At 43.3% G+C, this 27,879-nt stretch overlaps 1 protein-coding gene across 3 annotated transcripts in view; it reads right to left on the bottom strand.

Annotated features, from left to right (window-relative positions):
- Positions 1-27,879, bottom strand: part of LRRK1 (leucine rich repeat kinase 1) — an 82,584-nt gene that overhangs the window by 20,576 nt on the left and 34,129 nt on the right. For all 3 annotated transcript variants that reach the window (XM_037395411.1, XM_037395413.1, XM_037395412.1), the window contains 16 exons: positions 25,843-26,069; positions 25,185-25,312; positions 24,777-24,940; positions 23,930-24,067; positions 20,073-20,185; positions 18,861-18,937; positions 15,356-15,485; positions 14,708-14,820; positions 13,634-13,848; positions 11,393-11,557; positions 9,161-9,333; positions 7,015-7,135; positions 6,608-6,767; positions 5,679-5,955; positions 2,550-2,721; positions 919-1,082 (listed from right to left, as the gene is read on the bottom strand). In XM_037395411.1, the coding sequence (XP_037251308.1) occupies positions 919-1,082; positions 2,550-2,721; positions 5,679-5,955; positions 6,608-6,767; positions 7,015-7,135; positions 9,161-9,333; positions 11,393-11,557; positions 13,634-13,848; positions 14,708-14,820; positions 15,356-15,485; positions 18,861-18,937; positions 20,073-20,185; positions 23,930-24,067; positions 24,777-24,940; positions 25,185-25,312; positions 25,843-26,069 (2,537 nt within the window). The remainder of the gene's footprint in view (positions 1-918; positions 1,083-2,549; positions 2,722-5,678; positions 5,956-6,607; positions 6,768-7,014; positions 7,136-9,160; positions 9,334-11,392; positions 11,558-13,633; positions 13,849-14,707; positions 14,821-15,355; positions 15,486-18,860; positions 18,938-20,072; positions 20,186-23,929; positions 24,068-24,776; positions 24,941-25,184; positions 25,313-25,842; positions 26,070-27,879) is intronic.

The raw sequence follows: 27,879 nt of genomic DNA on the forward strand, positions 1-27,879 counted from the left end.
CTCCGGTGCATAATAATAACACTGAAACTTCTAAAACCTGTTTGGAAAAGTTTATGGACGTAATAATTTTTGTGCCATTCCCATTTAAAAAAAAAAAAAAAAAAAAAAAAGCGCTTTAATACAAAGAGCTGAGTTCTGTAACTCCCTGAAGTATGTGGGGAGATAAGAGTATGAACACCACCATAGTCCAGAATTAAGGATTCCAGCCTGAGATTTGCAAGTCTCTACTCAGCCGCAGACAGCCTAGATGAACTCAGGAAAATCACTATGCCCTTCTGGTCTCCAACCATGCAACAGCACCAATGGTTCCTATGGTTCCTCCCTATCTTGCCAGGGACTGAAAGAGCAAATGCATCTGCAGATACTACAAAGATGAAAGTCTTAAGTGGCTGTCTACTCTGAATTTGTGAAAGAACAGTGACAGCAGGTTTTCTTCACGCTTGCAGCTAGTAGACACTCTGCCTTGGCCAGCTTAAACCAGCAGTCCATAGTCCCTGCTGCACACGGTCTGAGAGCGTAGAACACCTCCACTGATCCCGATTACTGCCACTCAGTTGTGAAGTTTGAGGATTCAGTGGAAAACTCACTGACGTAAGGAAATCTTTGCATGTGAAAATGCATGATTTTACGCTGGCAAAGAATTCTGCTCTGAATATCACTTTCTGTTTTCAGGCTTCTTTAAATTTGTGGCTGAATAACACATACGTTTCGTATATTCGGAACTGCCAAACAACCAGTTATTCATCATTTTTGTCACCAGTTGTTACCAGATGAATTATGTCTATTAGAAGAGCCTCCTCTTCTACTGATGAGTGAGCATACAGCACGAGTCAGGCCCATTCATCTCCATTCAAATGACATGTTTCATACACTCTATTAGTCCCCTGTCATGCATGCTGCATTACAAACACAAATTACCTAAGATAGCCTCCATCAAAGGTAACGAACAGACCTTCCTGCCAGTAAACAGTGTGAGTCCTTTTGACTCGGAACGTGCTGCAGCGGTTCCTTTGGGTGCCTGTGAAGCTGTAGATGGTCACCTTTTTGTTTCTTGTCTTGGTGTTCTTCTTGTTTTCAAAGAGCTGAAACAAGCAGAAAAGATGAAAATCACTAAATTATTGAAATTTCTCATAAGGATGTTGAGATGAAAATCACTAAACTATTGAAATTTCTTATAAGGGTGTTGTTTTAATTGAGCAACAAGGTGACTTCTTTTTTTGGCCTTCACACGTGCTGTCATACCTTCTCCACTATGGAGCAACTTGTGCTCATGAAAAAATTTTGCAATGGAACAAAAATACATGCAGTAGAAGTTGGTTTTGCAGCAATGGAAGTATTTTTCAATTCAACTCAAAAAAAGGAACAATTTTGTATTTGTGAACAAAGTTAATTGTATAACCGTGGCATTTGTTATATGAATTCTGCATTTGCAAAAGTCTTACAACCGTAAAGAAGAGCTAAATGTTCTAGGGAATGACTAAGTTTGCCCTCAATGTGGAGAGTTAACTTTTCCACCTGTTTCAGTAGGAGGAATATGGCTTTTCTCCAAGACACTTCAAACCAGCACTTAAAGCAAAATGTATTTTTGTTTTAAAATCAAAGACTTAATCTGCAGAACTCCACTGTACTCATTGCTCTAACACGTTTGTCTGCAGACGGGACTGGTGCCTGGGATCATTTCCATTCACTTCAGTGAGGACTGGCTGAGGTCCCTTACAAAGGTGCTCTAGGGTTATGTAGTGCCCCTGTGGATGTAAGCAAGGAGTTGGCAAGACAGAGCGTTAAAACAGGTGAAGTTATTCCATGGATTGAGAAGCCTGGAACACAGAGGATCTTCCATAAACAGGTATCGTGTTTTCCATGTTCTGTACATCAATGACAGATCACAGCTTAAATGGATAGCTGTTAAGAAGCTATCACAGTAGTACTAAAAATATTTTGTAGGCATTTATTATGGTTTCCAGCAGGGCTATGTTTCAGATATAAGCTGCTGCAAAAATACGTCTGTTAACAACATCACATTTCACTTAGCTTTCAGAACCTTACACACATTACTTTAACGATATGCATACCACTTGCACTAATAGGGTGCCTGCTTGCACTCATTATCCCGTTAAGGCAACAGTCCTGTAATTTTCTTCTGATTTAAAGCCATACAGATTCAGATAGCTGACTTCGGTGGAGCTAGTCCAGATGTCCTCTGGCAAATGACATGAGCAGAGTCTGGGCCAGTGGAACAGTCACGGACAAGAGTTGCAGGCAGGACTCCAATTACTTGTAATTGGGAGATGCTGGAGGTACTGAGACCTTCCAGGGGATCATGTTATAAAGAGGCTGTGGAGAACACTGGCTTTCTTCCCCAGCGCCAATTTGTTGTTCTAAATGACACCTACTACGAAAACAGAATCAGAGTCTCATCTCTCCCTATTTACTCAAATAAAGTGAGCCTGTGACTGAAGCAAGCTGGATGTGAAGACACCCACTTACAGTTATATTGAACAACAACTTCAGTTGTTGTCTTTTGCTTGCAGAGAGATACAGTAACCTACCTGGAGGTCCATCTCTGCCAGGCTAATTAACATTCGGGCTATGAACCTTTGCCAAAAGCCAACTGGGACAAAACTCATCTTGAAGACCCTTTGGACTGTGTTTGAGGTCTGGTGGCAGAGCCCGTGGATATCTAGTGCTGGCTTGGTAGGAAGCAGATGAGGGAGGAGGTAGCTGAAACACATCAAATTCAACAGCTCAAATTTTAGCTACAGCTTGTAACAGTGAGTACATTGTTACTGGATAGTAAGGCAATTCAGTTTCCAAAGAGATTTTTAACGTCAGAGCCTACTGCATATAAAAAAGCTTTTAGATTAAAGGCACTGCAGCAACACATGGAGAAATTAATTTACACTATGGAATCAAGCAGAGGCAAAACAGACATTACATAATTCAGCCAGGGCTATTGGACAGGGCTAAAACTGATGTAATGAGCAGGACATCAGTGCAATCACAAATTAAATGCATTAAAATATAAGAGTCATTAGAACAGTTGTGATGTTGGGACTTTTTTTTGGTATCTTTTTTGCTCGGTCCTGGTAGTAAGCAGAGAATTACACCTGTGCTCCTATGTGCAACAGAAGACAAACGCAAAAACAACCCACAGCAGCTCAGCTTGAAGGTGGGGAGAGGAGGTGTTGTGGGAGGTGGCAAGGAGGCAGTTGCAGGCTGCAGGGACTGGACTGCTTGGGCTCTCATCCCAGTCCCAGAACGAGAGCATCTCATGGGTCAACATGACAGGGTTTCCCACTGCACCATATTGCAGCTGATGGACTCCCTATCACATCCCTGACAAACTCCAGGGCAAGAGCTCATTTTGCCAGGCTAATGCCAGCAGAGACATCACTTGCCTTGCTCTGTCTCCTCCTGCAATCAGGTTATTTGGTTCTTTGCCCAAATGTGGAAGAGACACAGTGCTATCTGAGCCTGACTGATCAGAAATAACAGAGCTACACTGGTGTAGAAGACCACAAAGTTTTCAAATTATTTTCAGATCTCCTAGTAAGCACAGAATATTAATTTGTCCTGATCTTTAGTATTTGGGAAGCTAAAACCTTTTGGAAGACTAGAACTGTTCTGAAAATTATTAGCTTATGGCTTTCAATACCTGCCAATAAATCTGTTGACAGTGATACTCTTCTGTACCAAATACATTCCAAGATGCCTAAACATCTTATTTGATTATAAGCAGAAACACTGCTGGTTTATCAGTGTTCAGCCTGAGAAAATGTGTTGGCATCTGGAGATCATCATTGATGGGCATAATGACAGAAATGAGGCAAACAGCCAAGGGACTTGACCAAAATAACAGTGGCAGGGACTAGACACACAACTAGAACTAATGCTGGGTCCAAATCCAATGCTTTAAGCCTATCATGTTTTCTCTCCAGCAGCTGCAGTATTCTGTAAAACCTGAAATATCAGCTCAGAAAAAACAGCCATCACTAGAAAACAGCTCTCTCCATATGTCACAGTCCATAACATCCGATGACATTTTACATGATCAAATTATCTGTTCTATGAAACATCTTTGGAATGCAAAACCTATAAAAATTTCTCTTTGACTTATAAATTAAAATAAGAATGGTCATACTTTCAACTCTGTTTTAACAAGCAGAACAAAGCTAAAGCACATGTACCTTAGGCAGAAAAGTGGAGTGCATCAAACTAAAAGTTCTTGCTTTATAAAGGTAGTGGATGCATGCTGTGACAGCCAGTAAATTTTCCTCAGTGCATCCAAGAAAGGGTCTACAAGTGTAAGAAGGCCAGTGAGGCCCTTCTGGACCACAACTATATAGTGGATTATAATACAGATGGTGATTCAATGCTCTTGAACAACAGCCAATGCAAATTCTGAAAATATGTGAAACATGCCCCCATACACCCTTTCAGAAGGGAAACTGGCAGCTGCTTTCTCTAGTGACTGCACAGAAACCCTATCTGGCAATCTAGACAATAACTGCAGAAGCACAGTAACAAATAACTGCTCTGTGTCTGGCTAGAACATTAAATTAATCCAACCTGCTATAGCTACAGTCCATCAGTGGGAAAGAATATTCTGCTAATGTGGCTTGGATCGTTCTAAGAAAGACTGGGCAGGCCGTGAAAAAGCAGTTTCCTTGTTCCCGAGGCACAGACAATGTAATTGCCTTGGAGAAAAATGGCAGATAGTGACAAGGAGTCCAAAAGGCATTTTGGACTAAGCAGAAACATTGCTGCTTTATCTGTGTTAAGCCTGAGAAAATTTGTTGGCATCCGGGACTGGATAAGTGACAGGCATAATGACAGCACAGAGAATGCTGCACTTGTGCTGGCATTCAGAGCTCCCGAGAGGCTCAGGGCAATGCAGCCATGCTGTCCTGGAAGGGCAAGGAAGTGAAATGCAAATGCCACATCAAAAGTGCAATACGGCTATGGTTTCACCATTAACGCAACAACAGGCTGTCGCCAAGCAGATGGGAGAGAGAAAAATAGCAGGGAACTCTGCCCACAGCAAAAGAGATGGGGGGCAGAGGGGAGGAGGCCTCATTAACATTTAAAGAGAATGAGGTTTCCTAGACCATTTCTAGGAAAACTATTGATCAACACCTACTGAGGCTAAAAATTAAGGAAATCACATTGCCACTAAAGCTATAATTCTTTGGTTTCACTAGAAATAAAATACTACTACTTTCAGGGCTGACATAATTACTGATTACCCAAAGTTTTCTGCTATAGTCTGGAGTGAGGATCTTCCACTGGAAACAGATGACTCCATCCCATCTATATTTTAGGCCCAGTAGCCATGAGCCTCACATCCTCTCTCAGCTGCAGCTGTGCCAGCTGAGCGCTTACAGCTTCCACCTGCTCATTGCCACATCCCTGGCAGTGTCACTGCCCCTCCGTGCTGGTGGCTGAGTCTGTCGGCAGCCTCAATGCACCGAGTGGACAAAGACCTGCCTTGGAAAGTTTTCAGACTAGCTTGTTTGGAGCAAAGGATGCTCATGTCAGGAAATGCAGCCCAAATGGATGGGTGCCTTCCATTATACTATGTAACGAACTCAAGTATTTTCTCACAGGAAGATCCTTGTCAAGACAACCACTTACGGTGACAGCCTCCCGCCTGGCTGAGCCTCTAATTAACAACATACCTGTTATTGGCCACAGGCAGTGCAATTTCAAACTTAGCCAAGAACTGGAAGTACTGCTCTTCGGTTTGCTCAGTGAAGCCCGTCCCAACCAGCAGCATCCTGAGATCCTCTGCTCTGATGACTCCATTCTTAGCTACAGACTTGGAGCTCTTGATGTTGAAAATCCTCTGCAGACACTCTGAGAGCCAGACAGGGTCAAGGAAGTAGAGGTTTCTTAGGCCGTGGCTTGTGTCTGGGAAGTGCAGCAGTGTACCTGTTTCTATGAGAAAATTAATCGCTGCAAAAAATAAAGAACTCTAGATCAGCAATAGACCAGCATTAGGAAACCACAGTGCAGATGAGTAAGGCTATGAGGCAGTCTGTGCAGTTTTATGCATACCAGATATAGCCAGCATGCAGTCAAGCCAAGAGAGTAACATTTATCTGAGGAGTGCTGCTATCTGGCACTCCACTTGTAAAACCCACATCTCACCCCTTTACAGCCAGTATTTGTCCCCATCACACCTCCCCTTTACCCTCCTCCTGCCATCCTCACAGGGAAGGGCTCCCCCAGGCTCCCGCAGTGCAAAGCCTCCATAAAGATCACAGGACTGGGGCCCTACAGAGAAGATAGCCTTGAAAACATGGCAACGCTAATTCTGCACAGAGCAGAAATAAAATCAGACAAAGCTTGTTCAAAAAAAAATAAAAATTAGTAGCCTCAGATCACCCTTGGAACCTCCCAGCCCTCTCCCCACAAAGCCCCATTGCTAATTTTGTATCTTAGCAATTTCCAAAGTGACTTCAACACTGGTATAGAGCACACCGTAACTGTTTTTTTGCACAGCAATTACCTGGTGGGCTTCCTTCCCCTCCCCTTTCTATTATTCATGGAATATTTCAATCACACCTCCTGATTTCCAAGAAATTACTGGTCTGCTCTGACCTACCAGTTTGCAAGTCTTCATAGTCTTTGATATCATTTTCAGGTGTTTGCTCAATGATCAGTTCTATTTGTCTGTCTGTTAAATACTGGACATCATCATTCTGACTTCTTCTATGCTGTTCTGCAAGGACAGCTTCTTGAAGACTAAGGTAACTTCTTGGTATCTACAAGCAACATAAGAAAAACAGCAGGATCAGGATCAGACAGCAATCACTCTGCTGGAGTTGAGCTGGCTCAGTCATCTTAGGGATCCTATAGTGCTGTCTTTTCCCAAAGCCAGATAGCTATCTTACATACTTCACATGCCTCCTGCATCAACAGTAACTCCTGAAGTTCACCTCCCAATCCAAAACCAATCCTCAAAAACGCCCCACTTTGGTAAGGATCACCGCTAGAAAGAACAGTTCTCACCAATCTCCCTGCAAGTTTCTGTGAGCATATTGAGCTGCCAACATCCTTCATGTTGCAAGTGACGTGAAAAATCAGCTGTCGGAGTCCATCGAGGCCTTCCAGAGTCTTACATGAGAGCTCACTGCAAAAGTCATGCAAGGGTGAAGATTATCAAACCTTATCAGCACACTGGCTTCCTTTCCAGGCCCACTTTCTCTTATCAGCGACTTTAAATTTCCTGTGCCAGATGAATGGGAGGAAGGCTGTCAGTGAGCATTTTTAGCTTTGGAGAAAAATACAAAGACGCCTGGAAAAGACATATTAGGCCAACCTCCGCTCTGCCTGCTTCATTCACTGTGCGCCGCTTTTCTATCCCCTGTGCACTGTGATCTCTGGGGACTTCCCTGTCAGACTAACCAAAGCCATCACCCACTTTCCCTTCAGTGCTGCACGCATCCTGGAAGGGACTGCAGGAGGGAGGAAAACATGGTGCTCCGGCAGTCGCTGGAGACAAGTCCAGTTCTCCCTGCCTTAGATCAAAGAGACACGATGATGACTACCAGACACCTTTTCCCACCCTCATTCCGGCCCTTGTTCAGCTGGAACCTGTGATCTGGGAATTGATGCTTAGATCCTAAAAGCTGGCCTTCATCATCTCTTTAACAGCTAAAAGCCTGCTCTCTCCAACTCCTACTATTTTTGGTCTTGCTGTGGGCAGGATAAGAACAGTTCTCTTCCACTTTCCCCAACAAAGAGTCTTTCTAACTGATCCTACACATGTTCCCATGGCAGACAGAAAATAGTTTTCTAAAGCAATATGCTTTATCTTAAACCTTAGCTGTCAGTGGCACTGGGAAGTGTGCACTCACTGGAGTGACACTGGAGGACCAGCACTGATAAAAGCACTCCAGGCTCACCCACACATGGCTTTCACAACAAACACTCCTTACACTCCTCCGGATGCCCAGAGCACTGCTTAGAGGAGCCCCATCCAGGTGGACAATGGGGTATGAAGGAGAGGCACGGGAGGGAGGAGGTATGAAATCAGGCATGACTCCAGTGGGAAGAAATGCAGGGGAAAAGGAAGGTGAAAGGGAACGTGCAGGATGTGTGGCAGGTGGAAGAAAATCCCCTTGAGAAAAAATGACTGAGATCATGTTATGATGCTCTGTGGTGATAGGAAAAGAGGCTTGAAGAGACTGAAGCACAAAACTTTCTCCTTCTCATCGTGAGTCTCTGGGCCTCATGCTGGGTCCCTGGTATTTCTCCTAATGGGAAAAAGCCAACTGGGATGCTCGACTGAGCGCTTGCATTTGCAGAGCAGAGCATGCATGGGAGGTCTCCTGATGACTTTGCCAGGCAGCAGATGCAAAGTGCCGGGGACATTGCAAACGCCCTTCTTTACTTGCCAGCCACCACCTGCTTTTGCCCCAGGCATTGGCAATTTCACACTGTTTGGTGTCAGCCTGCTGAATCCATGCTCCACCTGTGCTGTGCGCTCCCTTGGCTGGCAGACTCACCTCTTTCCCAGCCAGAGAAGCCTCCTCTCTCCAAGGGCATTCTCTGTTAGCCAAAGGGAGGGAGCTGCAGAGGCGGCATGGCCTGACTGACACTGATCTTCCAGACAGCACCACCCCTCCGTTATCCCACCCGGTGAACTCAGATGGCACAGGTTTGAACTGCTGGGGGCTCAGGGGGCTGACCCACTCCTCATCCTGCCAACACTGCCACGTGAGCTTTCTCACATCAGGTAGAACAAGGTTACCACACAGCCCCCTCTTAACAAACCCTGTGGCACCCACACTAGAGCAGTCATGCTCTCAAGCTTTGCAGCATTAATTACTCAATCTTTAATCAATTACTTCTCTCGTTGTGACTAATAAAACTGTATCACCATTTAATGGTGAGAAACCTGAGTGGAGCAGGAGCCCTAAACCAGACTGGCCAAGGTCATGACTTTGGATCTTCCAGCTCTCAGGCCCACGCTCAGACCCCTGAGCAACACTGTACTTCTGATTATTCTACATTATCTCAGTCAAAAATAGATGAAACGCAATGCTGACGAGCCTTTAAATCAGTTCCGTTGCCAAGGAGATCAAGTATTATAAAATTGTTTGAAGTGACATAAAATAGAGTGACTGAGCTTCATAAAGGCACAAGGACTTACTGCAGGTGCTTGAATGTGATATCTGGGAAGCCAGTTGCTCTGGATCCAGACGGAGACCGACAGAGAGCCAAGACGTATGCCCTCAGAGTTGCTATCCTCTCGACGCGAAATTTTGTTTCAATTAAATCAAGGTGTGTTCCTACCACTAACACCACTGAATTTGGAGCTTTGGCCTGTAAGGGGAAACACTGATGATGATATCATCCAGATTACATCGTGGTAAATACAGCGAGGACATGTGAAAAGTATAATATTTAAGAGGGGGTAGTCATATACATTAATAAAATGGAATGTATGTAAAACGGAGGCAGCTTGACAACAGCAACAAGTGATCTGGGTATTACAGAAGTTCTCCTACAGAACATGCCTTAATCATCTGCTGCTACTGCAAAGAGGGAGACTGTCGGTCTGGCCTCATTACATCAGGGCTTAACATAAAGGGAGTTGCTATGTGGCATTAAGTTGCTACAAGTCAGTTAAATGGTGGGGACTATGTCCACCCAGACAAAGGAAAATAAGTTAGCTTAACCTGTAGCCAGAAGATCTAACTCTGATGTCCTGAAAAAGGCTAGTTACACTCTGGAATGGATACCTGGGGAAGTTACACATACTTTTGCCTGGAGGTATATGGAGAGGTGAGATAAACTGCTAGAAAAGTCTCAATCTACTTAATCCTAAATCAATGCAAAGGAATGGATTAGATGATCTTGCGGTTTCTTCCAACCCTTCCATGATTGCATTACAGCACTGGAATGTATCCAGATTTCAGGGACCATGCTGCCAAATACAATGGGATTGCACAGGCTTAAGCAGGGGTCAGGCTGCCGATCCAAATTACTCTGACCACAGAAGACTATTCAGATGCAGAAATACATGCTTATTTGCAGTCAATCCATTTGTCTCTTATGACGCCCACTGAAATATCCTAACCTGAACGACACCAAACTCAAACCCTGTGCAGATGCAGAAGTGACGGCTGTACCATGCCAGACCAAGGGGCCCACTTGGCCCAATATTCTGCCTAGAGGCTAATGGAGAGTATAGGCACAGGGTAAGCATGTAGACATTATTTTCCCTGGTGTGTTCTCCCAGCATCCAGCAGCAGGCTGCTCATCAATTTCCTGACCACGAGATGGTATCTCTCAGTTAATAGCACTTGATGGATTTTTCTTCCACCAGTCTGTTTTTTCAACTTCTGATATCCACAGCACATCATAGTTCCAATATATTGCACAGGTTAGCTATCTGCTGTGTTCAGGATACTTCCTATTGTTTGTTTCAAAGCTACCATCTCATTATTTCATCTGATCTCTCCTAATTCTTCTATAATAAAAGATCATGAACAAAGACTCCCTTGTGGTTTTTCCCCTTACCCTGAGGAGTCTACATGCAGCCCTCCTCATTTGCCTTTCCCAAGCTGAAGAGGTCTATTTACTTGCTGTGTACTCAGAAACTTTTTCCATACTTTTAACCATGATGTTCATCTTTATCTGTAACTTTTCTGATGCTACTATGTACCTGCTGGATACATTAAGGACACAGGCACATCATACATTTTTGAAATATCATAGTTATGATTTCAGCTTTGTAACCTAGTTTGGGTTTTTGACTGCTGCTGACCATTAAGCTAATATTTTTGTAACATCAAGATGTTTCTTTTTTGAGAGGGACTGGCTCAGAGCCCATTTTTGTGTATGCAATGTTAAGACAGATATCAAATAATAAACATTTACAAAAAGTTATGAACATGGTATTATAAAAATCAACCAACACTAATGAATTCACTGCAGTTCTGAGTCCCAGCTGAGAGCTGTCTAGGAGATACTCTCTAGCTTACCTGAATCTAAAGTGTTAAAAATATAACCTCAAGACTAATGTGTGTCTAACCCACACAAGAAAGAAAATGCTTCAAACCCTCCTCGGAGCACAGTGTGGTCAAACACTAATTCCAAACTAAGTATGTTCAGCCTTACTTAGCAGGGGTTTATAAATCAGCTTTTGTTTCATTCTCTGATGTGTGTGAGGGAGAACAAAGCAAATGATAAATTTAAACCATTAAATATAACGATATGCCTACAGCATAATGGAAAATTAATTCCAAAAGCTATGAAAAAATCATAGCTTGCGGAATTTTTGAAAGCAGACCAAAAAGAATCTGTAATAATCACGTATCTTTGTGCTGAGCTACTACTTGATAAATAGATACCCCAGAGTCCACCAGTGACTTCTTACCTCAATGTTCAGCAACCAGAACTGTAAGTTTGCCACAGCTTCTTCCCCCAGTGCCAAGTTCCATACCACTATGTACAATGCTTTGTCTGTGAAGAAACACTGATTGACTGTAGACATGCTTGCTGGGCCTCCGATATCCCAGACATTGAACTCCACTGAATCAACCTACTTAGACAAAGAGAAGTGTTCAAATCAAACGGTTGCAGTAAATCACAGGGAGATAATAGCCAAAGTACAAACCTACGCCTGCATAATGTATGACACAAGAAGGGTTTCAATGTCCTAATTGTGCCTCCAGGAAAGATAAATCAACAAGCAATTGTTAAGCATGGCTACCACTTCCCCACAGGAAATCAAGACTAATTACTTGCTGCTAAAATGATAGAGGTGCCCTTGATGCTGGTAAATCTCCAGTTAATGCTGCGGATTCTCCAGTACAAACAAGGGTCTCATTCTGAGCCCAGTATTTCACTGCATCTGGAATAGAAACTGTTTCATCCTTGTCTGTGCCACGCTCGACAGGACTGTTGCAGCTACTTATCTGCCACTGCTATGGAGAACAGGAAACCCCCTGCTGAAATCACTTCCACTGAGCTCAGCCCTAACTGAGCCAAACAGAATATAAGATGCTCAGAAGATGAGAAACTTCTCAAGCTTTTCATAAACACCTCCTGCATGTTGCTCTGAGGCTTCCGATAGGTGCGTCACATCAGAGATGGGCCACAATTACAGCCACTGTAAATCTGACTCGCTAATTTTTGGGGAATCATCTAAACGGAGGCCTCTAGCCCTGGCTCCCTTCCAAGTATCTCAGCAGCCATCCTTCCATGCAGCCCCACAATAGCGCTAGGATGGAGCATGGCCCTCCTCTGACACAGTATTCAGGCTCCCAGTTGCAGTAGGAAGCACCTACATACCTTGAAGGCTCTGCTCCTAAATCACTTGGCCCTGGGGAGGCAAGAAGCTTGTGACTGAGCAGAAAAATAAACTCTGCTCCAGCCATCACCCTCAGAGCATCACGAAACACCAAGTGGGCTCCATTTACTGGTCCAGGTCCAAGTACTGACTGATCCCACATGACAAGTTACCCTATGAGATTTCAGCAAGGAGTTAAGTATCTCAGCAGGGCTCCTCGCATAGTCCCAGTTTGAAGCCTCCCAGAAACAGCTGGAATAACTTCCATATTGTTTAAACCAAGTCCTAACTAGCACAAGGACTGCTTTTTTCATCCCAAAAACCTTCAGCTGTGTGTCTGTATGGTGTCGGTGACTGTATGGTGTGACAGAGACTCAGAGGTAGGGACAAAAGCCCGTTCGGCACCTTGATCCCACTCCAGGTCTCTGAGGCTGTCTAGGTCTTTATTTTATTAAATTGCTTTTCAATAGAAAATACACAAATCTCTTCTCCCACCAAAGTCTTTTCTTTAAGGAGTCAGGCTGTGCTTGCTTTTTTTTCTTTCTGTCTCTGGCCTGGCACTCTTTGCTGTACAAGAGCTGAACTCAGCAGGCTCCTTCGTCCCTTCCAAAACAGTCTGGCGGTCATGGCTGTCATCCGGGAAGGGAGAGCCATGTGTTTGCACACCCTCAGCTCTACAAGACCTCAGGACCCTCAGGACCAATTCTGCACGCTCTAAACCCTGTGTTACTATGCAGGCGGTGGACAGGGCCACCTACAAATGCTTGAATGAATTCAGTGCTGTCCAAATGAGTTCAGTATGGGTTGACACACTCCTTGAATGAGCCATCTGAGATTTGGGAGTTTAAGGTACACAGTAGACATCCTTGGATCACACCAGAAGTCAGGCATCCTACCTTCTACCCACCTTCCCCACCTAGGACAGTTCTGATATCGAGAAAGTCCAACTTTAGGTACTGATGTCTCATTTTCTGGCCTCAAATGCAAGGACAATCTGCTTTAGAAAAGCTGATTTAAAACATTCTCTCAGAATTGGTGTCCAAAACCCACTCGAGCTGGTATAGAGTCAGTAATTTGGGCAGCCTACACATGGATTTTTCTCTTTAGGACACAAAGCTGAGTGCTCAGGAAAAGAGAATTGTCCTCTACTACCAATTGGAAATGAAACAGAGGAATTGTGATGGGTCTAAACCACATCACCTGCAACGTCTGGCTCACAGGTGATGGAAATGGTTCTTTGTAAAAGGGCATGCAATTTCAGCCCATAAGGGACACTGTAGGGCTCAAATACTCCAGTGAGGCTAAGGATCTTTGACTGTTTTTCACCTTTGCCTTGTGTCCCACTGGCTTGGGGAGCTCCCACTTTGTTGTACGTATGGTGGCATCGCTGTGCATCATCTGAGGGACTTTTCCTGTCTGTAGGATCTCAATCAGCGTTGACTTTCCCTGTCGTGGAGGACCGACGATGATCATCTTCATTAGCTTACACTTTTCTGCTTTGCGCAGCTGTGCTCTTAAGTATGCCAGCACTGTTTTAGGGCCTATGGGGGGGAAGTGAACAGGCTTTATCTGTGGTTAGCAGTTACAAACATACATATGTACAGCAGGACTGCACAAAACCTACTGTTGCAAACACATCAGCTGAATTAATATTTTCCCTACAGTTTCGCTGCAGGCTGAGGCAACCCAGAGAATAAACAAAGAAACCTCTAGTGACAAACCTGAGACAGAGACCCCAGAAAAAGGTCACTGCTCTGTGACTCTACAATGGAGCACTGTAAGAAGAAACAAATGCTGTGGCTCGTATGCTTCAGAAGCTGAAAGGAAACATAAAATACTAATTTAGTATTGGAAAATACTCAGTTTTTCCTTCTACTTTTATGTTTCCAGTTAAAATTAGATTTAGGCTTCAACAGTGTGTTGGAGAAGGACTAATTCCTAATAACTTTGTTCCCACAGGATTTTCTTATTAAAACACACAAAAAAGAAGACAGTACTGTAATAGATCCAAAAATCTAGCAGCTTACAATAGTCACTTCAATGTGACTGTGACTGTTGATCCTAAACACTTCAGTCTTTAGAAAGACTCTCTAAATACCCTAAAGTACACACATTCAGGAAGCAAGCTATGGAATTTATTCGGCATGCATATTGCAAATCAAATATTGCATTTATAAGTCATCGTTTTAACATGTGATCTATCTGAAACTGATCATATAGCCAGAGCTTAGCACTGGTTATCAAATTTGCAAATATGTGTAGGTTTCCCTATGCAATTCCAGTTAACCGCAACAAGGGCTTGGGCACACACTGTCTGTTCCTGTTCAGGACCGTTAAAAGGAAGCGATTTTCATTATATGTTCAGTCAATTTAATAAAGAACACACAGGATCAGCCTTACCCTCTTTTCTGATCTCTGCAGGAACGTTACTGATATTTAGTTCCTCGATATCCAGCTGCCAGAGATTAGCCAGCTGTCCAAGTTCTGGAGGAAGCTCTCGGATACCAGGGTTACTGTACAAAAACAAATAAATCTACCAACAACCAGGCTTTGTGTGTAAGTAGCTGCTCTCACGGACTCTCAGATTACACTATTCTCTCCTTGCAGAAATCTTCCATTAACATTTTAATAAAACTACTCAGCACTTTAATAGTAATTTCCATCCTAAAAGTGATGTATAACCTCAATTTATCCTCTGAGGCAGACAAGTCTAATCATCTTTACTGGATAGTTGAGGAAATAAAGGCAAAAATGATGAGTTACTGACTTTAATGCTACAGAAGCTGACAGCAAAAAGCCAGAATGAACTAGAGGCACATTAGATTCCCAGGCCTGTGTTCAAAGCATTAGATCATCTTCCCTAATTCAAAAGGCTAGCCTCCTCCTTATCTAAAGCAAATGATGGGCATAGGTTCTAACAAGGGGCTGACTATTTCCAGCTTTTTGACTTCAAAAGCACTGGACATCTGGGGTGGGGCTCCACAGAAGACTGGTCACTAAAACAACATGGAAATAATACTGCATAGCTTTTTCAGGACACAGACTTACTTTCCTAAGTAAAGTTCTGTTAAACCTTTCAGATGACAAACGGACTGCGGGACAGAGTCCAGCTGATTGTCATTCAGATAAAGGACTTCCAGAGAATCACTCAGAAATGCTGGAAACTCCAAAAAAGGACCTGGAACAAGACAGGAAACAAATTGCACCTTTAAAACATAACAGGCACCAAGGCTCTGAACCAAAAGCCTTCACCTTAACTTTGTAGGCAGGACATGAGGTCATGTTCCTTGGCAGGAATCACCATGAAGCAACAGCACAAAAGCAAATGGCCTTCACTGGCAATTACACATCAACGCTCACATCTCAATTTTTTAAAATCACGGTGATGCGCATCTTTGAAGGTGATGGGCTCCAGGTGACTGAATTCTGCGGTGCTGAGGGAGGAACTCTAGGCCTGCCAAGATGACTATACATCAGAGGACAAGTGGCGTTGTGTTTCTTGCTGCTGAATAGCTGGTAATACCTTGTGAACTGTTTGTATTGCAGCCTAACTGCTGGCAGCCTAACTGCAGGCACAACTGGTTTTCAACATGTTTTTTCCATGTTGCCTGAGAAAAGCCAGAAGCCGGTCAAAATTTATGCTCAGGCCCCCACATTGCATCCTGGAGCAATTTATGGTGGATCAAAGTCAATAACAACAGAGAAGAAAACCCAAACTGCAGCTGACAGACTGCTAACCTATGTTGCCTCCAAAAACTGTTCGCATCTACCCCCCTGTTTTGTTTTAGACTGCAAGGTCTCAGGGCACTTCAGACTTCCTACATGTCTAAGCAGCAACCAGCATGTTTTGGGAGTAACCCAAGCAATAATCGCAACAACTGCATGGCTGAATTGCTGCTGCTGCTGGAGAAGTTCAAACAAAGGGAAATTCAGCTGATTTCAAAGAGCATCATTTCGCTCCACAAATTACTCCTGGGATAGGGGCATGAAAAGCTGCCATGAATTGTGTTGCTGTCTTAAGAATGTCGCATGTATCTACCAAGAAGCATCCTGAAGTCAAGGAAAACTAGGCCACACAGGGACAAGCAAATTCTGAGTCTCTGATTAGGAAAGTACAACCAGCACCATCTGCTGCTTCCACCGTCAATAAAAGCAACACCCTGATATGCAAGACACACCCTTCTTCAAGGATAGAATAGTGGCACTTCCACCAAGATCGCCTTCCCTCACACAGAAGACTTGAGGAACTGTAACCAGACTTAGCTGAAAAAGAAAAAAAGAAAAAAAGAAAAAGAAAAAAGAAAAAAAAAGAAAAAGAAAATGGAAGAAGTTTTCTCAGGAGAAAATTCCCCAGCTCTAACATTAACAGCATTTCAAGCCTGAACTATGATCAGAAAAGAAGTAAGATAGAGTCCCACTGTCTGCAGGGCTGTTTTATATACGTGACAGGACTCTCTGGTGTGGGCAGGCTGTCACAGTCCGCCTTTGAGTTTTCAAACAAAAAATCATCTTTGGGATTATTTTAGGAGAACAGCAGGCTTATTCATGGATTTAATTCACTTCCTTTCTGCCTCATCACTGGACTTAAACTTTTCATTGTTTCTCTTCAGTATGCACCTTGGCACAGACAGACTTAGTCCTCTTGGACACGTAGGAGCAAGCACCTAAAATAGTAGCAATACTCTCAATTCACCGAAGAGTCCCAGGTGGAAAGGAGTGTACTATATTGGAAGCAAGCCTGAGGTGTTTATGAATTGTAATTATTTATTCATGAGTTATTTATGATTTCTCTGGCTTCAGCTCAAATTTTCTTTTAAAGAACTGTAGAAAAAATAAAACAAATCCCATCTTGAAAATATATTTTTGGATGAGTAAACGCCACCAACACCACATGCGTGTGCAAGGAGTTATTCTGAGATTTATCGATCAAATATAGTCAGCATCCATAAATTATTCTCTTTAAATAATCTAGACTTAAGTAAATAGCTTTGTTGGTAAAATCATATGAAAACCTGCCCCCCACCTCGCTAGGAGACTTCTGTGAACAGTTGATGAACTCCAGCTTCTGTTTTCTCTCGATGTTCTTTAAATTCTTGGCCACATCCTCTAGTCTCACCAAGCTAAACTTGGCAGAGAAACAGACAGAAAAAGATGAGCTGGCTTTGCTCTGTCGCTGTGGCTATTCAAGCACAGCACAAGCCAGGTAGGCTACTCTGCACCCTCCTGCAACCTGAGGCAACCTCCAGCAGCTCAGCGTTGCACCAGGATAGGATGTGCCAAGGCTTTTCAAATGGTACTAATGCTCAGTCCACGCTCCCCTCCTTTATGTAGAGGGGTTATGCTGGGTTTGCAGCACATAGAAATTTCCATTAGGACAGCAATTCCCTTTTATAGCTGGTTTTAGCTGCCTTCGTCTGTTGCTCCTGCCCTTCTCTCCCCACTGGGAAACGCTGCTGTAGCACTTCACAGAGAAGATTTGAGAATATGTCAGACTCCACAGATTCACAAGATTCAGACTCCTTTTCCAATTCTTCCATGTTCAGGATTTCAGCAATGTGACACCATTTCTATTTCCATCTCCTACTTGCAAAACAGTGCAAACCAATCCTTTCACCTCCTCAGAATGCACACACAGCACCTGCTGCCACAGCAGCCTCTACTTCCATGGACAGAAAAATGAGGTAGGATTAGCCTTGCCTGGCGGTCCAGGTACAGCCTCTGCCACCCAGGTGAGCAGGACCTAACCTCCAGTCCTAACCCATAGCTATGGCTGTACTTGGTGCATTTACCAATTTTACTTATCCATGTTGACCTGAGCTTGTGCACAATTTTCAGGGGAACCGAGGAAGGCATTTGCTGCAGGAGAGCCTCTCCCTGCCGCAAACAGCTGAAGGCTGCTTGGATGTGCGTCATGAAGACGCCAGCTCTATTCCACTCTGCGATTTGCAAAGAATGCTTCAGAGCAAGCCATTCTTCAGGCAGCAGAAAATGAGAAAGCTTTCCAAGTGCTTTAAAATAAAACAAACAAACAAAAAGAAATGCAGATGAATCCCACAGAGAGCAGGAAGCAGTACAGATATCTTCAGATATTCCTTTGTTCTCTCTGGGATTTCACGTGAACTAATCCAGAACATCTCTTCTGCTCTGCCCCAAACTGTGGGTGCGAATCCCAGAGACGGGGAAAACATGCATTCAGCAACAGAAGGAGTCCTAAGAATATTAAGACTAATTATGAGTTAATTCCCCTTCAACACACCAGTTAGTCCTCTGGCTAAAAAGAATAACCTTCATGAAAACAATAAAAGCTCAGTGAAAGAAACACATTTCACTCATTCATCTTTCTATATTAATGGTACAAACCAGCTGCATCATTTCTTTAGAAACATTTAACCTAAACATATTTCCTCTTAATTTAAATGGTGCTACGCTTAAAATTGCAGGTGAATTTACACTGATTTCCCTCCAACCAAATTCCACAGATTCCTGCTGCTTCACAGGTCACCTGGCATTCTCAGCACTTGCTTTCCCGTGTTTGCACTGTCATGTACCTTACCTGCCTCTGGGCCACAGCGCACCCTGCTCTTCGTGGTGAAAAAGGGAATCCGCTTTGTTTTAAATCCTTCGTCACTCCTGCAGGCCAAACAAAATGGTAACATGTGCAGAAAAGAGCTTGGACGCAGCAGCTGAGAACTGTGCTGGAGCTGCATGCCCAGGACACTATGCAGTGCAGAGTCCAGCCCCAGACAAGGCCGTGGGATTCATGGCACAGCTCTTACAGGTTCCTGTCTGCTTTTGAGAGATGGGATTGAAACCTGCTGCTCAATGACAGAGCTAGACAGCACCGACACCTGTCCAAGCCCAATGGTTTTCCTCTGGCAAATTAACAGAGCTCTGCAGGCAGCACTTTCAGCTCCCAGGGTGAGAGCACTTGACCCCCGACTTTATGGGTGTCAAGGTTAAGTAGGCTGTCAAACAGCAAATTGAACAAGCTTCAAGAGAAACGCTGGAGAACCGGCCTGCTGCCGTTCCCTTCTTTCACCAGAGTCTCTGACAAGATGATCCAATAACATGGCTCTAGAAATGCACTGAGACACTCAAATACCAGTAATTTATCTTTTGCAACTGACACGGCAACTCGTAAGGAATCCAGAAAAATTGCTGGACAGACACCCAAATGAGAAGGTATGACACAATTCAGTGCAGTTCTGGAGAAGATAAGGGACCTTTAACACTCTATGTTAAACATCCCTATTGTGATTTCTAAACAGAAGAACACCACTCTTTTATTGGATGACCTTATTAATTCAGTCTTCTCTACAAACTTGCAGCTGGTTATACTTCCAATTAAAAACCAAAGATTTTTCATTTTTTCCAAAACAATACTCCCACGCTAACTACAAATTGCAGTCCAGCCAGATGGTTTATGGTTAAGATATCCTTCCCCCAACCTAGTATTTGTAGTGATGAACCACACACCGGGCTAAAGAAACTTCTACATGCTCTGAAATTAAACTGCTCTTATCAGTAATCTATCTACTTAATAAATGCTATAGTGTGCTAAATGCCAAAAAAAAAAATCAGAAAAGGATAATTTATCACTGTCACAGACACACAATAGACTTAGAGACATGGTATGTGGATATCAATGCCTTCTATCCAGGTAATTAATTCACTGCTGACACCCTTTGTATTACACAAGGGATTGAGTTTGCTATTATTTCTTCAGCTTTTGTTTTCTCAGACAAAATTTGAAAGAAACACTTACTTCCCAAGTTGGTTTTTTGAAAGATCCAGCGATTTAAGTTGTTTGCAATTCCACTTATCTTGTGAAGGCAATGTAACTAAATGATTTCCTAGAAGCTTCAGGGACACCAAAGCCTAAAAGAGGAATAGCCTACAGTTAGAAGACAGAGTCCATCAAACATACAGAAAGAGATTTTTTAGCATGGCTATTAAATAACAGAAACATGAAGAAAGTACATCTTATTCATCAGAACACCCTGTTCATGCTGCCTAGCATGCAAACATTTCCTTCTTGTCTCCAGCAAGTATATTTTCTGCACGAAGCAACACCACTATTAGTTCTGGGAGATTATTAGTCTACTTGCTGACAGATGCAATTGGAAACAACCCATATAAAAGGATATTTTACTTTCAGTGAGGAAACCTTTCCAAATGGAAAAGAACAGTATGATTTACCTATGCGGTATGACACATAATGGATGAGAGGTCTTATATGTGTATGCAAGCTCGTGTCAGAGTGAGCTAACACCTGTTGTGCAAGCATAAAATCAATTTTAAAAATGTGAGCTATTTCACTCAAGGAAAATTTTTAATTGTTTTGTTAATACATGTATATTAAAATGGAAAATATTTTTAAAGATTTATACAAGTCACTTATCTACTTTTTTTTTCCCCTCACACCAGGAACAGAAATTGTAAAAACAAGAAATTTAGCTGATTAACACCATATAGTTAACATTATACAGATAGGACTCAGCTGCAAACACCATGAATAAGGTTAAACACAAGCTCCACTTTAAATTTAATAAATTTAACAGAAAAAAATGCAGTTCCCATTCAGATTTATAAAGTTTATTCTCTTCCATCTGTCCTTAAAAATACTATCAAGGCTCACATGATCATTTTAATTTGGTTGGAAATCCAATTTTCCACTGAAAAAGTCTTCTATGCAAAGTTTCCAGCCAGGTTTATTCTGCAACTCCCCCCCCCCCCCCCCCGAAAACTGAGATAAGCAGAATGCCAGCTGAATTATCTCGTGCTACAAGTCCAGTGGTATTAATGAATTATACCCCGTGGAAATCATGCTTTACCAGCAGAGACTTCAGCTCTAAGTGTATTGAATGTTTTATGCCCTCCACATCATATAAAAGTTTTATGCCCGTTTTCACCTAGCACAATTAACGGTGTCTCACGAAGCCAGCCTGTTGGCCTTCCTCCCCTTTTCTCGGTTTGGAAAAATACGAGGTATCCATGTGACATGAGGCACGGACAAGGAGCAGCTGCCGGAATGGCAATTGCCATGCAAAACGCTCCCTCTAGCGGTCGGAGAGGGGCAGCACCGCGCCTTGGTGGGGCTGGGGGGGGGTACAGCACGACACGGAACTGCAGATAGGCAGAGCGAACCACTAGAGGAAAGGGCTGCACAATCGTACAAACTATAAAAGTCTCCCTGACACCTGAGTCTTGACAGCCAATGCTTTTACCATCACTAGTCTTCCACTGTCTTGAACTTCCCACTGGAAGGAAGACGCAGTCCTCCTCCGGCGCCTGGCGTCGAGCTCTCTCCATGGGGCTGTTCAATGACAATGCTTCAAACTTCTCCCCCAAAATACCCCTGAGCAGGGGGCTGGAGGAAAGGGAGGCTACACATTCTAGAATTAGCACAAACTTGGTTCTGTGTGGTCTAGCCGGGGTGCTTCACTTTCAGTCAACTGTATCCATGTTACATGATCCCCCCCAACACTAACAAAGGACACTCTCCAGGAGAGCTGAGAGCCTGGTGAGACTATATGCATTGCTTACGTGCCTGCTCCATAGGGTGAAAATTAGTGACTTTGAACTGGCTGTGGCTCTTCTGTACTTCTGAAGATCACTAGTCCTTGTTTTGCAATTGGCTCTTCTCTCTCATCTCCAACTTCTTCATTTTTGCTGCCTTTCAGGAAAAGAACGTGTGCCTCCAGAAGTGAGACAATGGCAGCAGCAAACTTCATTCAAACTTACTGCTGCAGCGCGCAAAAAGGGCTCTGGTGTGTTAGATTATATCAGAGGGACAGCACTGCAGCATCCAGTTTAAGCTCCCTCGGTCACCTCATGACGTGGAAATGCTGAACAGAGCCTTACCTGAATACTTCCATCCAGAGAGGGTCAGTTCTCTTCAAAAGAGGCAAACTAGTCTAGAGAACCAAGACGTGGCTTGGAACATGTACAGATGGTTCATTTAGAAGGTGAAAAGAAAGCCAAGAAAGCCTCTGCTTCTCTTAACACCACATTTCTAGTATATACATCATATTAACAACTGTGAGCTGATCCTAGTCCTACTCTTAAGACCCCTCCACAAACCAAGCAAAGGCCAGTGGTAAACTACATGTCCTACCAGCCTAGGTCAGAAACATGCTTTCAAGTCACAGGCCTCCTCTGCTTTCAGCTTTTCCCAGGGAAAAGACAGCTCACTGTTGCTCCTACGTACTAACGTAGGAACATATAATGTTTCTTACGTCGTATGTAGGAACATGTTACTGCCCATTTCTCACCTTCCCACATCTACTTCTGGAGAGGGCTGGAGCGTGACTGCAGCCCTATTCACCGACACAAACTCTACAATCAAGGAGTAGTCCAAGTCAGGGCTGATCTAGGCATAGGCTTTCACCTTCCAGTTGCTCACCACACTGTAGCCCTTGGGGGACTGAAAATATCTGCCATTTCTTTTATGAAGATAAGGCTGAAGAGATATGCATAAGAACTGGCACTATTTAAGTTGTCACTAACTTCAAAGACAAGACAGAGCATCAGCAGAGATTGTACTGAGGTCTTCTCTGACACCCTGTACTGGTGCCTTCACATCTCTGCAGCCTCTGAGCAGCGGCATCCAAAGAAACGTGCCCTTGAAGCACCATCTAGTGTTTAGTATCTACCATGGTAGCTCCCACCCATGGAGCTTATTTTTAATGCATTCAGAAAAAAACCAAGTTTCAGAGACAATAGTCCATACGATTTGTTCTATTTCAGGGAAAATGCCAATTGAAAACAAATGGTTACCAGAAAGCAAAGCCAAATCTGCAGGAATCATTAAAAAGAACTGAGGGAGCAAATGACCCTCAGCTGTTTTCTTCCATGCAGGAGCAAGAGGCACCTTTGCAGCAGACTCCTGAGATCCAAATTGGACATGGATATGTGCCATCACTTCTCCATCCCTCCTGCAGAGGCCAGCAGTGAAAATCAAGAAACTTCCGCACAAAGATTTACCTCTGTTTCCATCTCCATGACCCTGAGTTTCACAATTTGGAAGGGAAGCTTGGAGGAAACCTGCAGGTTCTGCTTGGTTTCATGTTGAAACCATGTGAAGCCACAAATTCTGAAGGATTTTGAAGTAAAACTACGGATCTCTGATGCCCACTGGCAAGTATTTAATCTACAAGCTTAAAGATAAGACAGATGCCAACTAGCATTGTTTAGGGCATTCAAACATGCTTTTTTCAACACAGACTAATCCTTACTTACACAACACCGGTGTGCCGGATTAAGAAAAAACAACTATTTGTGAGCACGCTTGAGTACATCTCTATTGCAGTGGTTGGAGCTTGCAGCTGCAATGCAGTGGTTTGCCTTCTTCCAAACAGCACTCCCAAAATCAGAAAACCACTGATATCCAGAGTTCTCAGAAGATCTGTGTCAAAAGCTAGATACCGTATCACACCGGCCAAGGGCCTGAATGTAGCCATTCAGGGGGTTAGGGCTGCTCAGAGGCTCTGTGCAATTGTTGTGCTCATCAACTCAAAACAGCAGGTTGTCTCCTAACTACCTATGTAGCCACTGCTACAGCTTTGAGGTCTGAGTACGTGTCAAGAGAAGTACTGTGGAGTTGGAAGAAATGACACTTACTTCAAGCTGGAAGAGTCCTGGTGGAACTTCTTTTAGTGCGTTCTCAGAAAAATCCACTTCTCTGAGGTGATTTTTCCAGAAAATAGTCAATGCGTCAGGCAGAAACTCCAGTAAGTTTCTAGATGCTTTACAACATTTCTGGAAAACATAAAAGAAAAAACACCTATAGCATAGTAATCATCTCTTTAAATAACGAGGTAAAGCAGCTGTCACATGTTTAAGGCACTAATAAATTTATTCTAGGTGATCTCTTAAGATATTTTGATCTAGATAAATCACTATGCATGCAGGCACATAGGATTTGCTGAGGACATGTACTCACTTAATTGATGGGCAAATTCTTTGGTGGGCAAAAGGTATTTCAACAATTATTTTGAAAATTATTCCTATTTGCTTTTCAACCATAAACCAACACTTCATCAAAGTAAACTGTTCTCCTGCTACCCCTGTAATAATGAGGAATAAAGTGGCAGTGACAGGTGGATAGAGATGCCCTCATTAGCCATGGGTTTGGGCAAAGTTAACCTTGAATGTAAGCTGAGCATTCTGTAAAATGATCCTAACAATACTTCTGCTCATATGAACTATAGAGAAAATGAACACAGCCATATAAGACATGTTTCTAGAAGTTTTCCACCAATGTCATCAACATGGTGAGATCAAGGTAAAGCCTCAGAAAGACTTGATCAGAGACCCATAAACTGAATCAGGCAGGGGCACTACCCCAGAAACAGAACAACCTTTTAGTCTAAGATGCCTGATAGCTTTTTAAGCATGACAGATTATTTTTTTGCATTGTTTCAGAATTTTTTTCAGCCTATGACTCTGTCAGAGCAGTTCAACTTACCAAGGGGCAGGCCCAGGGGTCTGGAAACACTTTCAGCTGATTTCTGGAAACATTCAGTATGTTGAGGGACTTGAAGCAGTACAGAAAAACCGTTGGAAGTTCCACCAACCTGTTGTCAGAGACGTCAAACTCCTGCAGCTTCCTTAAACCAATCCAATTAGTTGCTAGAAAACACCAAACATTACGGACTCGGTGTAAGTATGATAGCGGTCTGATCCAGCAAGATGCTGCATACTTGTTAGATAAGAGCCAACCAACCAGGCCTTTTTGTGTACTTCAGACACCGGACTGCGAGATGCTCAGCATCTCCAGGTAATACTTTCTTTAAGCCATTATTACAACAGTTTGGGGTTTGCCTTTACAGACCAGGCCTTGAAATGTTAAGCATTAATACTGGACTGTACGTACTGTTTTCCTCATCAAATAACTTCTCCATATAGTTTTTGGAAGCGATGAGTTTTTTAAGGTTTTTAAGGTGTAGGAATCCAGAAGGGAGAGTAGAGAGCCGGTTGCTGGACACATCAATCTCCAGTAACCTGTAAGTACAGAAGATACTCAGTCAGGCATCCATAAAATGCTAGCAAAGACTCCTGTTGCCTAGACAGCTGTTTTACCAGGACAGCTTTAGATCTAAATGAAAGCAGTTGGAATGTGTCCTCACAATGCAAAGCAAAAAACCCTACTTAGAAAATTAACCCTTCCAAGGGGCAGACAGAAGAGGTCTGGATAGACAGCAGATCAGATAATTGATACCAGCCCGCAAATATCAATCTGAGTCAGCTCAAGGCTTAGACTTAGAGGAGTGGAGCTCACCAGAAGTGAAGAAAAGGAGAAACGACATGAGATAATACAAGAATAAAGTCCCTACAATTGTCCTGACAACTAACTTGGAAACACTGAAAACGCAAAAGGGCAAATCTTAAGTTAAACCCTGTAGCAGACAGAAAATAAACCAAGAAGCTGCTGCACATGCTCTTCACTTGCACAGTTTCGCACAAGCACAACTGACTCATTTGCACCTGCTCTCTGTACAAGTTCATTTGCTGTAGCCATCCAGCACACACACCTTGTACATATAATTTCATCAGATGACTGTACGCTGGGTAACTCTGTCAGCTGATTGTCAGCCAGGCTGAGCTTCCTAAGGTTTATCAGGCCCCATGGGATGACGGAGGGAAGGGAGACCAGGCAGTTGGCAGACAGATCAAGCTCAGTTATCTGACAGGAGATATCAATCAGCCAGTCCAGATCCACCCAGGGCAGTTTGAGGTTTGACCAGTTCACACACAAAGCCTGCATATGTCAAAGAAGGAAGAGAAAACCATGTTAGTAAAACACCAGTTGCTCTCGGCCTGTGTTACACTGCTGGGAATCTACGGGATCAGAGCATAGACCATAAACATTTTGCTCACTTTCCAATCTGCTTCTAGGGATTAAATTGACTCAGAGATGAAACCGTGCCTGGGTATCAGCAGCCCTCACCATATAGCTGCTCCACGATCTCAGTCCGAAGACCATGAGCAAACACAAGCAGAGGAGCTGGACTTCTTCACTAGTCCACCAGCTCTACACCAGCTCCAGTGTGCCCCACAAAGGGTGAGCTGCCCTTGCCTGAAACCAGCACTCTCATCTGAGAGCTGGACAGACTCTTAACAGTTTGTTCATCCAACAATGTGCAGTGATTTCCACGGGACTCAGCTCCCTGCCAGATGCATTCACATCCTACACTAGCAGCATAATATGGACAGATCACGGAAACCACCTTAAATACAGACTCCACAGCCCAACCCCCACCATGTCTCTTGGACATGGTCTGCATTGCTGCTCAGATCTCCAGGGGACTCTGAACACCAACAGAGGCCAGGCAGGTCCAGAGGAAGCACTGTGGAGCAGTCAGCCTCTGAAATGCTTATGGATCATTGCTCGTGCATCTGTAGAAAGGGCAGGGACAGATGTGCTGAGTGTGGTAAAGATTTCTTAGGAAGAGGCCTGTTGCTGGAATAATTAATACATGCCCAGGCACTGCTCTTCCATCTTAAACATTCCAGCAACAAGCAGCCAAACTGTTCTGGTGAAAGTTTAGGTTTTGCAAAGCAACATCTGGGAAAAGCAACAAAAGGCAAACGCCCCCCACGTAAAGTATTTCTAATCACTAGAAATTTGCTCAGTATCATTTAGGAAGATATTTTAGCTTCTGAGAGACATTATTTTGGCAGTTGCCTCTTTTCTAGACAACATTCTGCTGCTTTTGACGGTAAGATGAGGAAGTCATTATATCCTCTTTTGGAAAAAACCCCAGTCTCTTATGAAAGGCATAACTACTTATTTCAGGCTCCAGGTTGGACAGAAGAAAACGTGAACACACAATGGTTATCAATGCAAGTAAACAAGCCAAGGCTTCATTTACAGTACCATATCCTTGCATACCAATGAGATCTATGTTCCAAACTACACATTTTAAAAATGTTAGTCCCAAAAAATTTTCATAAGCCCAGTGTTTTTGTCTTAGCTCATGCCAAAGACAGCTTCAATAAAGTGATCATTAATTCTCCACCAGGAGGCAGCAAGGACCCGACAGCAAATTTCATTTGCTTTCCAGTGCCCAGTATTTAGCTTTTAAGACTTTGAACCCCAAATCTAAAATTAAAATGAATATATTTTGGGAAGGGAGAAAAGGAAAAGGGAAACAAAGGTCTATCCCAAATGCTTGTTTGGGACTCAGAACTCCAACTAATGTAGATCACACAGTTCAAATGTCTAGGAGAATGGAATAAAGGATAAGCACAAACAATTGCACTTTTTAGAAACAGCAGTTGCACTTGGTGTAGACATAGCGCTTTCCACACATTCAGTAGTGAAGCCTCAGGACAGCCCTGCAAATATGAATAAAAATATTATGCCCATTGTATCACTGGGGAAACCAAGGACAAGAGCACAAGCTCTTTGATGGAAGCTACATTCACCGTCACGCCACAAGACATCCATGTAACACACAGCAAGCCAGCAGCAACAAGAAATCAAATTAAGCAGAGTATTCACTGCTACTGCAAAATGTACAGTACCTAATGGGAGTTACGCTGCAAAGCTTTCACACTGGCACTAA

The sequence above is a fragment of the Falco rusticolus genome, chromosome 7 (assembly GCF_015220075.1).
Source record: "Falco rusticolus isolate bFalRus1 chromosome 7, bFalRus1.pri, whole genome shotgun sequence".
Taxonomy (NCBI): Eukaryota; Metazoa; Chordata; class Aves; order Falconiformes; family Falconidae; genus Falco; species Falco rusticolus.